The sequence below is a fragment of the Streptopelia decaocto genome (genome assembly GCF_964273445.1).
Source record: "Streptopelia decaocto genome assembly, chromosome: 16".
NCBI lineage: Eukaryota > Metazoa > Chordata > Aves > Columbiformes > Columbidae > Streptopelia > Streptopelia decaocto.
Window position 1 is genome coordinate 7,549,646 of NC_138671.1, and position 14,010 is coordinate 7,563,655.

At 51.4% G+C, this 14,010-nt stretch overlaps 1 protein-coding gene across 2 annotated transcripts in view; it reads right to left on the minus strand.

Moving 5' to 3' along the window:
* MGAT5B (alpha-1,6-mannosylglycoprotein 6-beta-N-acetylglucosaminyltransferase B) overlaps positions 1–14,010 on the minus strand; it is a 58,120-nt gene that overhangs the window by 24,609 nt on the left and 19,501 nt on the right. For both annotated transcript variants that reach the window (XM_082067066.1, XM_082067065.1), the window contains exons 3-8: positions 12,378–12,522; positions 5,022–5,134; positions 3,912–3,985; positions 2,274–2,444; positions 1,269–1,433; positions 469–638 (exon numbers count right to left, since the gene is read on the minus strand). In XM_082067066.1, coding sequence (XP_081923192.1) covers positions 469–638; positions 1,269–1,433; positions 2,274–2,444; positions 3,912–3,985; positions 5,022–5,134; positions 12,378–12,522 — 838 coding nt within the window. The remainder of the gene's footprint in view (positions 1–468; positions 639–1,268; positions 1,434–2,273; positions 2,445–3,911; positions 3,986–5,021; positions 5,135–12,377; positions 12,523–14,010) is intronic.

The window sequence follows — 14,010 nt, forward strand, 5'->3', positions numbered from 1 at the left end:
AGGACACCTGCATCCTGCAGCCACACGGCCAGCAGCCCTGCAGAGAGCATGCTTGGGGAAAGGAGGCGTAAACCAGAACCTTTCCTGCACCCAGCCCCCGGCAGGCATCAGGGGACATGGGGACACTATGTGCTGACAGTGTGGGACTAAATGCTGCTCAGAGCTGGTGCCAGGACCGCAGGGTAGAATCCTGCCCCTGGCATCTCCACATTGGCCCCATGCAAAACCTTAGTTTGCACCAGTCCTTCCCACTTCCCCGTGACGTGAAAGGGATGGGATCAATCCCAGTCGTGACACTGGTGGTCTGTACCCACCCAACACAGCCTGAGATGCTGGTGGGGGGAAAAGCCACCCCCGAGCCTCTGCAGACCTTGTGCTTTCACACAAAACCGCAATGTAACCCACACATGTGCTGGGGGGCAGATCCTCTTGGGAGGGACTGTGCACCCATAGCACCGCAGCACCCACCTCTGCAGCTCCTTCAGGGAGACAGTGACCCTCAGGCTGTGTCCCAGGAGGAAGAGGGTGGCCAGGATGTCAGCCCACTGCACCATCTCACCCAGTGGGCCCCCCTTCAGCACCCGCGGGCTGAAAACGTCCCCCGACTCCTCTGTCAGAAAGCCGATGTGGATCAGGATCTGCAGAGACAAGGAGAGGGGTGGTGCTGGGGGAAAGGGACAAGTTGGGTTTTCCAGCCTGAAATGACTTACGGTCCCCGATTCCCTCCAGCTCCTTTTGCATGCTGGAATTACCCAGGGAAATCAGTCAGGTGTAAAGATAAGTGATCTATGTCCAATCAGCAAAGACCCGATAGTCAGAGTTTAACAGCCCCCAGCAACTGGTGGTCTGTATCCTGGGCCCCGGTTTATGTTCCCAATGTACATCACAGTCCATCCCGTGGACCAGAGCTGCATCTCCCAGGCAGAGCACCACAAAAACACTAACAGGAGGGCCAGCAACCTCAGCACCTCTGCGGAGGGGACGTCCCAAACTCCCTGCCTGCTGCTGATGGCTGTCTGCTGGCTGGGCATCATCTCCCACCTACCAGGACCCATCGCCAAAATTCACCCCCATTGTTCAGCATCACCAGCCCTGCAACATCCCAAATGCACAGTTGCATCCATGGACACTGCACAGCCACACGCTCCCATAAATTGATTTTCCTCCCAGCTCGCTGACATCCCAGCTGTCTCCTCTCCCCGCGTCCCCACAGGCTCAACTCTTCCATCTCCCCAGTGTGATTCCCACTCCGTGCAATTTACTCATACGTGTTTTTGGTCCCTTTGCTGGCCCTTCAGCTTCTGCTCAAGGCGCCGAGCCGCCCGCAGCCACTGCTGGGCCAAGTGCCGGATCCTCTTCTTCATGAAGCTGAGGGACTCCTTGCCTGTGCCGATGAGCTCCAGGAGGTGAGCCAGGTCATTCCGGAAAGCTGCCTAGGAAAGGAGCAGGCTCTGCAGTTTGAGTGTAGGGAAAAGTAGCTGTGAGAGGAGCCCCTGGGCTGCCACAGGGGCTGGTGGAGGTTTGGCCATTGTGGCTGAGGTGCTGTGGGTCCCTCCTGAATGGATAGTTTCCCCTGATGCCACCAGACCTGAGGCCAGAGCTCCTCCACTTAATGTATCAATTCCAAGGGGCCCCGTTGCACCTGAAGCATCTTGTGACATCCTGGATTCCTCAGGAGAGGAAAGACATGGACCTGTTAGAAGAGGTCCAGAGGCCACCAAGATGACCAGAGGGCTGGAACAGCTCTGCTGGGAGGACAGGCTGAGAGAGCTGGGAGTTCAGCCTGGAGAAGAGAAGCTCCAGGGAGACCTTACTGCAGCCTTTCAGTACTTAAAGGGGGCTCGTAAGAAACATGTGGACAGACTTTTCAGGAGGGCTTGTAGCAATAGGACAAGAGGTGATGGTTTTCAACTAAAGCAGGGGAGACTTGGACTAGATATAAGGAAGGTATTTTTTACCCTGAGGGTGGTGAGAGCCTGGCCCAGGTTGGCCAGAGAGGTGGTGGATGAATCATCCCTGGAGACATCCCAGGCCAGGCTGGACGGGGCTCTGAGCAACCTGAGCTGGTGAAGATGTCCCTGCTCATGGCGGGGGTGGCACTGGATGAGCTTTGAACATCCCTGCCAACCCAAACTATTCTTTGATTCTATGAAAACCCACACACAGCATCCTGACCCTGCTGACACCGCTGGCTCTGGGGACATTTATTTCCAGCAGCCTTGAAGCCACCAAATCCCCCAGACCCCCAAGGACATGGGCTGCCCCCCGCTTACCTGCACCCGCGGCAGTGGTGGGGGGGAAGGCAGAGCCGCCGTCCGGTTTCGCCAGGGCAGGGGAGGGCAGAACCACTCAACTTCGCTGAGGTAGATGAGGAATGAGCACTCAGTGCCATCCACGCCGAAAAACGCATAGCAGGGGTCGGAGGTCCACCTGGCCCTCATCCACTGCAAGGGGGCAAAGAAACATAGGGGGCTGGACAGGACGTGGCAGCCCTGCAAGCTGCTCCTGCAATAGGCAGCCTCTGTTCTCCATCAACCTTCTCAAGCTGGGAGCTAGAAATAACGGGCAGGGTGGCTAACGGGCTGAAAACAAGGGTGCACCCAGTACCAGTGCTGATGTTTGCCCGCCTGGTGCCTCTGGGGCACACAGGGCAGAGGAAGAGCCAGGAGGGTTTGCTGGTGGCTCCCTGGGTTTCTAGCACCGGTTCCAGCACCAACACGTGCATTCCCTGAGGGCAAAGCCATTAATCCTCAGGAAATGATACACCACAGGGTTTTCTTCTCCTTTGTTTTGCTGGGGAACGAGCAGAGCTGCAGATCCCATTGCCTCCGGCACAGCGGGGCAAAGAGACAGATCCACCAGCAGTCTCCAAGGATGATTTCACACGGAGGAGAATAACCAGCAACTGGAGCAGCGATTTATCATTCCCCACAACGGTTCTCACCAGCCTCCTCCTAACTCAGCTACAAAAACAAATCTAGTCGGGAGACAGGTCGCTGCACCCAATATGTAAAACGCAGCAATCGCAGGGACAGGAGATCGAATTACAGCCTTCCACAATTAAATTACATTCCGAATTTGCTCAGATTGTGGAAGGAAAGGATGCCTAGCACCGGGAGAAGAGGAAAATACAGCCTCCCTCAGTATCATTTTAATACACCCTTCAACATCTTCTCAGGGAGTCTCAGCCCTGCAGAAGCCTGAGTTTGAAGCAGGAGGCTGGGAAAGGGGACGGAAGAGGGAGATGCTTTTAATTAGTTGATGTAAATATGCTCTCTGACAAAGTAATCGTGCTCTGGGCCAAATGCCAGGCTGCACTCAGGTGTAAAGAGCAGGCTGGGTCAGGCAGGACATCCGACTGGAGACGGAGGTCCCGGCCACCCTAATGAGATGTTCTTCTGTGCCAACGCTGAGACTATTCCCTAGACACCAGCTAATGTTCCAGATGTTTAAAGAGGATGCGACAGCGATTTCTCCTCACCACGATTCTGTCATTAAACACAGAAACCGCAGGCAGGGAGGGCTGGTCTCACAGAGCTGATTCTGCTGCTGCCTGCACACCTCTGGGTACCACAGCTTCAGGGATTCATACAACTAAAGTTTAAGGTATATGTCTTATTATCAAGGGACAACAGTTGAATTCATATAGCAAAGGCACCCAGAGGAGGTCAGACACCTCCCCTGCGTTTTCTCCTCACAGCACAGCCGTGCTCAGCTTTCCACATCTTTGGCTCTGCTCCTCCTTCTGCAACAGGCTGCACTTTTCCTTTTATAAAGCAGTTTTATTCTGGAAAGCATCCTTCTCCCCACTGCCCTTCCCAGTTTAACCCCCAGGGTCGTTGCTCTGTGCCTTTCCTGGCAGCTTCCAGCCCAGGTCTAGACCCTCTCCCAGGCTGGGAACCCTGACTCACCTCCACTTTGCCAGCGCAGTCAGGGTACTTGGGGTCCCTGGGCACCTCACACTGGTCCCTCCTGCTGTCCACCCCTGCAGAAAGACAATTTGGGCATGGGGAGAGCTGGGATGTGCTGGCAGAGCAGCTAGAAATGCTGGAAGGGGACGGGGATATGGTGGGGATGGGATGGGGTGGAGATGCAATGGGATGGGGTGGAGATGCAATGGGATGGGATGCAGCTGCCAGACCTCAAGCACACACATGGACAATGCAGCTGGACCAGGAGACAGCCCCATCCCACTTGATGGAATGGGGCACCAAGACATGAAGCATCTTACCCAAGGTCAGGAAGGAAACAGAGGAAACCCTCCAGCCCTACTTCAACACCGAGAGCACGTTCCCCTTAACTAAATCTCAGCAGGTCTTTTTATAGCACCTCCCTGCTGCACTCAGCCTGCTCCAGACCCCAGGCCCCATCTATCCACGCTCCTGTTAATCATCCGTAAACAGGCTGCAGTGTCTAAGGAAGCACTTGACAGCCTTTACGCCATAAACTTGCAATAAAAATTGTCCTGCTGAGCTGTGGAGACTCAGCCTCCAGGGTCAGCCCTGGAATAAGGCACAAAAGTGGCTAAAAAGGTAAAAGCATCTTTTCTTCTTCTGTGGTTGGATTAATAAAAGGCACCATCCCTCCTATAAGCCCTGTTTGCCTATAACTGAAAAAGCATGAGGTGGGAGAGGCAACGGAGGCATTTTCTGCTTGTTGATGCCAGCCCAGATCCCAGAAACCAAGCAGCTATGTGGAGAAACATCTGGAGAGCCCAGCTGCCCCCCAGCACTGCCAGTGGGGTGGGAACATCTCTCCGGTGCTGGATCCTAGCCCCTGGGCTTCGCATCCAAACTGCCACATTTTTCTCTCCAGGTGTTTGTGCTGGCGCTGCTCCTCATCTTTAATCCTGCATTTAATTCTGTGGCATTTATTTCTGACAGGAATTCAGATTTGTCACCATTCCTCTCCCTGGCAGGCTTGAGTAACCAAATTTTTCATGGTGGGCTTGGCTGGATCTCCCTATTGCAACTGCAAAACACGCAGGAGGTTGGGAGCATGGGAACCCCCGGGACACTCACCTTTCCCGTTCAGGAGGCTGTTTCGGAGAATCTGATCGACTTTTATTGCAATGTCTGAGACGTTTTGAGCTATAGCTTGGATCCTCTCCATCAACCCAGCTGCTGGCTGGAACCTGGGGAAAAACATACATAAATAGACCTTGAAAACTTGATGTCTCCCAGAGGTGACACCCAGGGGTGCTCATAGCAAACTTGCTGTCCATGGAAGCTGCCAGTAGGTTGAATTTAGCTCCAGGATGCAACATGGGAACCCGTGGTCCAGCATTTTCTGGGCAAAGAGGTCATTGCCTTCCAAGAGGTATGATTAAAAATGTATGTAAATCGGTATTCTGCCATTTTTCACAGTGCGCTGATGAACACGGATACACCTGTGCATTCTGCATGGGGAAATATTAAATAGGCTGGAAAAAAATTGGTTGTCTTATTTCAGATGTGCTATGTTTGAAAATCCTCTGCTGTGATTATTGGCCTCGTGGTGCATGAAGGGAGCCATGCTGGGAAAAAAGGAGAATAAGAATAAAAATACAGAGAAAGGAAGGCAAAACCAGAGGAGGGCTGAGGAAGATTGTGGGCCTGAAGCAGAGTGCAGAAGGATGCAAAACATGCACCAAAGATTGATGCGAGTGGATTTCCATGTCCCCCGGCGAGGGCTGTGTGGGGATAAAGCACTGGGGTTGAGGCTTGAGATCAGATGCCAGCAGTGTGAATAGCTGCATATTAATCGAATTAAACCTTGCAATCAATACCATCCTGGGTAAACAGCACCATTAAACTCATCTACATAACACACTGTGCAGACACGAGTGCTGTAAAGACGCTGGGTGTCAATTAAAACCTGGTGTCATACATAAAAGGGTGAGAGAACTCAATCCATCAGTAGCAGTGCCCTCCACCTCCAGCACCTCGCCTGCCATTCCCGCCGCCAACAACGACTACGTCTCGACAAGCACCGTTATTGCTGTAAATAATTTCCCCTTCTGCAGCATCTGGGTCATAAGTTTTTCCTCCTGCTGCTGCCGAGATCATTATAATACAAGGAAATGTCATAAGCAGTGAGTAAAAGCAAAAGGGGCTACCTTGAATATTCTTGGCACAAAAAATATGTGCTGATGTCAGGTCCTTCTGGGTGAAGTTTTATGCTTGTTCTCCAGCAGATCAGTGAACACGAAGGCTGGGATTTAAAGTACCTCTGTCCTCAAGGCTAAAAAAATCCTGGTTTTATGAACCGATAGTGCTTCGGTTGTTGATTTAAAGTCCATTCGCTAGCAGTGAGCAGCCCACATTTTTCCTTCTGGTGTGGTTTATGACCATCCATACTCAACCCGCATACCTCCACAGGGAGCCACATATCTGCGGCTCTTAAGAAATAATAATTAAACGCAGAGGACACCATTGCCCCCAAGTAACTTTCAACCTTTTGCAGAGAATAAACCCCAGGTCTCCTGTCAGCTCCTGTCACCGCTGCAGCAGGGAGGCTGCTCATGAGATCTGGTAAAATATGGGCACAAAAATAACCTGTGATGAGCAATGCTTGTGAGCATGGCTCTGAGAAGACAACATGCTCCTTTTCTGAGGGCTGTACAGCTCAGTCAGCCCTTAAAACCCTCAAACCTCCCCATTTCTGCAACCCCTTTTCCACCGGTGATCAGCTGTCAGACCATGTAGGTGATGCACATGTGCTCAGTAAACAGGGAAAAGCTGGGATGGGCAGCTTAGGAGCAAAATATCCCAAGGATGCCACGAATTTAGAGCCAGCGAGCCCAGGTTCCTGCTCCAACAACAGGAGAGGGATTTGAGGTTGGTGGAGATGCTCCCCAGGTTTTTCCACCACTCATGGAAAGGAGAAAGGATGAGCAGAGCGGTGGCAGCCCTGCTCCCATGCTTCAGAGCACCAAATCAGCCCACAACTCAACTCCTGCCTCCTCTCAGAAGCTCTCCCAGCTCTCACTCGGGTCAGAACCAGCTCCCAAAACACTCAAGGAATTATATGAAACCCAAAAGTCAACAGCAACCTCGGTCCCCATCTCCTCTCTGATGCCCTCCAGAACTCAGCTCACCCAGGGCTGAGCACCCACAAACAAATTTAAACAAATAACAGGATCATTATCCTAAATAAACAGCTTTCTACTTCTTCCAGGCTCAGTCTCACAGCCAGGCTGAGTTGTGCCAGAGCTCCAGCCTCAGTTTCCACCGGGTGATGGGTCTGGTGTCTATGCCAGCTCGCCCAGCTCTTGGAAGCTACAGCTGCACCCCAAACACAAACATTTCAGCTCAGAGCCCTTTGATGCAATCAAATGTTTGATCACCACACTCAGGCAGCACTTCCAGTTCTCGCAAACAAGACAGCCACATCACACGGGCTCCATGGGACTTTCCCCAAAACACAGAAAGTTACTGAGAAGTGACACAAAAAATGTCTATGGTGGTTCTTGGTATATATTACCAAGACGGAAAAATGGTAGAAAATGTCCTTCCGAAAAAAGCAACCCAGCTTAAAACTCCCACCACCTGGATGCTCATCACCCTTATTTGCCAAACTAGTTTGCTCCAAATCCTCATGACTTCGAGGAAGGGATTTCATGCTCGGGCTGGAGAGAGAGAACTGATGGGCTTTGGTGTTGGCACTAATGTGAGCAGCACCGAGTCACCTGCCTCGGTGTTTTTATCTGCTGGACAACAAGGCTATCATTTGAGCAGCAAATTTCGTTTAACGTATTAAAGAGAGGGCAAGAAGGTTAGGCATAAGTTACACCACCTATCATTACAGTGATTCATCACCTGGGCAGGGGACAAGAAAATAAGACATTTAAAGCAAAACCGGAAATGCAAAAAGGTTTCCTGTAGCTCGTCAGAAATTGATGCTTTATTCTTAGCAACTGGAGACAGTGGGTAGGACAAGGCAAGCGGTCTTTTCTGCTCGGTGACAGTGAAGCAGAAGGGGAATGTCCCACCATGTGTCCCCATCCAGCTGGGATACCAGGACAGTCTCTGCCAGCCCAGTGGGACGATGAATTTGCTTCCAGTGCTGCACAGGGAGCAGCAACGGGTTTTTTTTCCCCTTGTTGGTTTTTAAATTTTTCTATAGTGACAATATAAACGCCACCAAAATGCGCTGGGGCCGTGCCAGCTATTGAAACTATAGTAAATTACTACGGGTTTTCTAGAACAAATTTTTCCCTGGGACCTTAAAACCGTTTACTACAGCAAATACAGTACTTTTACTTCTAACCATCAATATTGATTTAATCTTTATTATTTTCAGATTTATGTTTCCCCGTGTTGATTAAGATTCAGATCACAATGTGCCTTATAATGCACTGTATACAGTATTCATCTAGCTTCAAAAACTGCTATTAAGATGTATCTTTCCCCCCTGACAGATCAGTTGCCATACAATATAGCCAAAGGTTGAGTTTTCCTTTACTTTTTCATGCGTTAATTTGGTTCCCTTCACTTTGCCTCTCGTCCCCAACCCTGCAGCAGCAGCTCCAATTCACCCTGTTTATCCCTTTACAAGGCAGTGCATTTTTATTGCCTTTTATAGAAGTGGCATTATGAAAAGATGAATCTCTTTCTATTTGTGTGTTGTCTTCATAATACAAGCCTTAAACATATTTGCTTGTTCATCTGATATTTCTTCCTATTAACTGGTGAAAACAGTGACTTTGGGAAGACCAATACAGAGAAAAGCAGATGTTTTGAAGATAACACATCAACAAATGCAACATTTGCACGGAGCAGTTTACCACAGGATTCCAACTTGCTCATTACAACGTCTGCACTCTTGTTCGCCTCTTTAAAGGTCTTTTTTTTTTGGCCCTAAGACCCAAGATAGAGCAGAAAGGAGCTGGGAAGGGTGTCTGGGACCTGGGGCTCTGGGGACATAAATCACCCCCCAACTTCCAGTCCCAGAACAGCCTCACTCTCCAGGACAGGGAACCGAAGTCCCAGAGGATAATCCTTCCTGGCAATGGGAAAAGGGCCTTTCCCATCCTCCTGGCTGCTGCTGCAGCTTCTGATGTGCTGCCCATTAAAATAGCTGGGGTATCTCCTGCAGAAACGAACTGGGGGGCATCTCCAGCGGGTCACCCCATGGGCTCAGGCTCCTCTCACCAGCCACCCACCCTGGCGGGACAAGCTTGGAGTCACACAACAGCCAGTGGGGAACAAGCCAAGGAAAGCCAAGGATAACTAAAAAAGGGTGAATTAAATCTCTGAAAAGATGGAACAATTAAGAACTTTGCTCCTCTGGTGTAAAAGAATCTGGGTAAACTACATTGAAGCCGGAGGCATCTCCTCCCCGGCCCTGATGGGGACTCCAGAAGTGAAGGGTCCTCAGCAACCCCCTGTGCTGTGCCCATCCCCTATAAACTAATGCCAAAAGCACCCAGGACCAGGGTGCAGACATCCTCAGCAGCTGGCAAGAAACAACTTGCTGCCTCTGCCAGGATGAAACAGGTTGTGGAGCCGGTGAGAAAGGAGACGAAGGCTCCTGCCAGCTGCATCCCTGATGCTGCCCCCCGGGCCAAGCTCTACTTGGCTAAACAACCACCCAGCAAAGCACACAGTGGCTTCACGTGCCAGGGCTGGATCACAGGATGGTTCTTACCTTCCCCGCGGGCTGCTTCAGTGCTCTGCCCACCCCAGACGGCTCTCACAGCACGTAGCACCAGCCTCACCTCGCAGACGCCCCCGTGAGCCCCACAGCACACCAAGGAGATGGGGAGAGGACACACGGAGGGGTCTGAGACTCCTAAGGGGACCGTGGCATCTGGCAGCGATTTCACTAAAGGCAGCTTATCAGCGGCGACAATTCAGGAATTAATAGAGCCAGGCTGGCAGGATGCAGGAACATCACCCATTTAGTGTCATATTGTGAGACTTTTAATTACCAGGGGAATATGGAGTCATGTAATGATTACAAGAACAAATACTTAAAGTGTGTGGAAATTAACTGAGTCTTGGCAGTAATTAAGCTTGAAGATTAATCAGTCGTTAGCAAGTAACACCCTTTGCAGGCTCACCACTGTGTGGGGAAGTGGGACAACCCAGGGTGCCAGCACTGTAGACCCCAGTTGTCCCCATTGTCACCTCCCTGCAGGCACGGGGCACACTGGGGACAGCTCTGTCCCTGGAGAAGGGCTTCTCTGAGCCCCAGCACTGTTGAGTTATGGTTCTGGTTTGGCTCAGCCACTCCAGTCCCCCTCACTCCCTCCCAAGCGCTTTCCAGCCAGGGACCAACACTTCCACTGCAAACTAATATTTCCCTTGCCCAGTAAATAGCTCTCCAGGAAGCCTCCATAAGTACTTCTAATTTCCTTCCCCTCTGATGATTTATGAGGGTTGCATTCAATTAACAGCGGTATTGATTTCTCTGCAGCTGACTGGCAGGCTGCTCGACTTCACCTCTTCATTTGGGCTCTGCAAACCCAAGCCCTCCTGATTTTGTTGGAGATCCAGTGTTAAGCAGCAAAGCACTTTGTAAAAACAAGAATTAATCCACTTTTGCGCAGGTGGAATTGTAAAACCCACGCTTGCGGCTTTGCTGAGCAAGGAAGGAGACGAAGGCAGCCGCTGTGCTAACCAGCGACGCTTTAAATAATAAAATCCCTTTGAAATTAGCATCCTTTAATTGTATTATCTCTCGCTGACAGCTTCAAGTCAGTCACTGGTGATCAAAGAGACAGAGAAAGGGAGGGAAAGTGGAAACAAGTCCTTGGTGGAGTCCCAGAATCCTAATAACGAACAAGAGCAGGGTGTCCCCATGGCCATGGGTTCAGGAGCCACTGCTTGGTCCCACCGTTCTTGATGGTGCCGGTTCTGCATTGGCACAGGGAGTCTACAGGCCGTTACCCCCCAGAGGGACAGAGACCTCAGCACACCTGTCCCCAGCCCCGCGGGGTCTCAGCCCAGGTTTTGCACCAGCCACTATTCTATTGGGGCAACAGGGATGGTGAAGGGGCTGGAGCACAAGTGTAATGGGGAGCGGCTGAGGGAACTGGGGGCATCAGCCTGGAGTTTTTCTCTTGGCCACCGGTGAACAGAAATTACCATCACCTGAAATTACTGGTTGTTTTAACACAAGATTGGCCAAGAAAAATCATCAAATGTGAGCCATCACCTTCCAGTTGCTGGCTGCAATAGTCCTGTCCATTCCTCCCTGGGATCACTGGTGTACTCCTGTTGTGCCTGGGTACCAGCCAGCCTCATAACAACAAAATCCCCAGCACCTGCCATTATGAAGGTAAATTATATTTTTCAGTGGTTGAAATTATGTTACTTAAAAGGCAAGAGCATGCACTCCAAGGCTGCCTGTGTAGCTTTAATTCATGTGTGCAGGCAGTACGGCACAGCACAACCTTTAATTACAGGCTCGCTTACTCCGGTTTCCATTATAGGCGCAAAAGAGACTCGTAAGAGAAACGAAGGAGAGAAATGGAAATGATGATGGAAACAGGGCGGCACAGGAACCATCGCCGGCCGTTGAGCACGGCCAGGGGAGCTGCTGGGATGCACCGGCCCCCGCGACATGGCACAGGGCAGAGCAGCCCCGTGCATGTCACATCCCTGTCACCTCTTGCATGTCACCTGCGATTCCATCTGAGCAAAACCTGCATTTGCACCTTTTGCACATTGCAAAGTTTGTCCCAAGTGCTGCCCCTCCACATTCAACTCACTTCAGTTACCACTTTTTCAGATCTTGGCCTGACAGCCAAATTAGTATTAATAAATGTTTAAAGGCTCTCAAAGCAAAGGGAAATGTCTCTTTAGCAAAGCAGCATGTCATGATGGGAAAGTCTGACAGCATCTGTCAAGGTGCTGGCTGGGACGGATGTGGTGTGTGCTGGGACCTCAGCTTCCTCCTCTTTCATTTTAAGTTTTGCTCACTCCAAAGTTGAACACATCAGCGCCAGATTTCAAACAACAATCACTTCCGCAGCTACCTGAGGAATACGGGCACAAAGGAACTGACAAGAACTTTCTCTGGGATTTAACGGCAGCAGGAGCACAGCCCATGCACCAGGTACTGCTCCAGCCATCGGTGAGTCCCACCACAGCACAGCGGTGAAGGGACACCCTCCCACTCTGTAACACTAGCAGCTGGGACAGGTGCTACAGGTAACTCCAAAAATCACAGTAATTTCAGAAAGCCCAGAAGAAAAGGGTTCTAGAAATGGCAAACAACAAGACTGCAAAAGATCTGCCCAAGCCCCGTGCCCTGGTGGGCTGCAACATCCCCACGCAGCAGCTCAGCCCAACATCACAGGGCACACAGGGGTGTTTTGCTCCTGCAAAACCCCCAAGCCTGGTGCTGCTCCCCAGGTTCTGCATGGGGCATCAGCGCGGCCAACTGACCTGTCCAGAGGGAATCGTGCTTCATCCCCTTTGTGGAAGTCAGTGCTGTTCTCTAGCCTGGCCAGGATGTCCATCCTCTTCATCAGCATCTCCAGCATGTCACTCATCCGCCGCAGCACCCCTCGGGACTCCAGCGCACCCATCACTGCAGGCACACAAAGAGCAAGGGAGACACGATGATGGGATAGGAAATCCTTCTCCCCCTGGCTCCAGCCCCAAAGCTGCCCCCGGTCCTGCACTTCCCAACCCCATCAATGGACTTGGAGGCATATGGACCATCTCAGTGCCCCGCTGGCCCCAGATATCCCCTCCCTGGTTTGCCAACAGACCCACAGCCCCAGACACACCATCCTGCCTAAGCATGAACTAAATCCTCAGTATATGGGCCCCTCGTGACAAGAAAGCCCTTGAGGTGCTGGAGCGAGTTGAGAGAAGGGAACGGAGCTGGTGAGGGGCTGGAGCACAAGTGTGATGGGAGCGGCTGAGGGACCTGGGGGTTCAGCTGGAGAACAGGAGCTGAGGGGAGACCTTCTGATCTCTGAACTGCCTGAAAGGACCTTGGAGCCGGGGGGGTCGGGCTCTGCTCCCCAGGAACAAGCGCCAGGACCAGAGGAAACGGCCTCAAGTTGCACCAGGGGAGGTTTAGATTGGTTATTGGGAAGAATTTCTTCCCCAAAGGGCTGTTGGGCATTGGAACAGGCTGCCCAGGGCAGTGGTGGAGTCACCATCCCTGGAGGGGTTGAACAGGCAGAGATGAGGCTCTCAGGGACATGGGGCAGTGCCAGGCGTGGGTTAACAGTTGGATTCGATGGTCTTGAGGGTCTCTTTCAGACAAAATGATTCTGTGATTCTAATCCCTGCCTGTGCCCAAACCCAGTTGTGCTGCTGCAGCTCCCGATAACCAGCAGTGACACCAGCCGTGGATCCAGCCTCCTCACCTGCATTAACTCCTCTCCAGGCATTAACTCCTGACTTGTTCACTTGACCCAGCCTGTCCCGAGTGCTTACAGGAAAGCAGCTCCATTCTCAAACACAAACCAAGCAGCTTTTCAGTTTGCACTTCTATTTTTCACTCTCCAAGACCCACCTAGCCCAGCATCCTGCCTTTGACTGCAGCCTACAGGGGATTCTTAAGGAAAAGAACGGGAAACAGAGCAAATAGGTGGTCCTCCCCCAAAATAGCCTCCCAGCAGCACTGAATTTTCCTGTTGCAGAGAAGAATTTCTTCTCTATTCAAATCTGCTACAGGGTGGGTGCCCCAGCACTGGAAATAGCTCTGTCTCAAGTGCTGCACCTCAGCAACACCCCCCAGCAGGGAAGACCCCAATTCCCAGCCCCATTTATCGCTGTGTTTCCTATGCGCTTGCACGGCACCGATCCACCACTGGGATGAAAGCGCTGGGGGAAACATGAGCTCCCGGTTCCCAGTTTGATCGGCTGTCTAGTGACAGGCAGCCCCGAGCCCGAAGCCAAGGAACAGAAAATAAAGCTCCTGTTTCATCTCAGCACAGCTCATTTCATGTTAGTAATAACTTAATCAGTGCATAATCCCCTGAACTTCTCCCGTTTAGCTTATCTCTGCCGTTCCACTCATACATACTTTTTCAAGAAGCAGCACATATTTCATTTATGG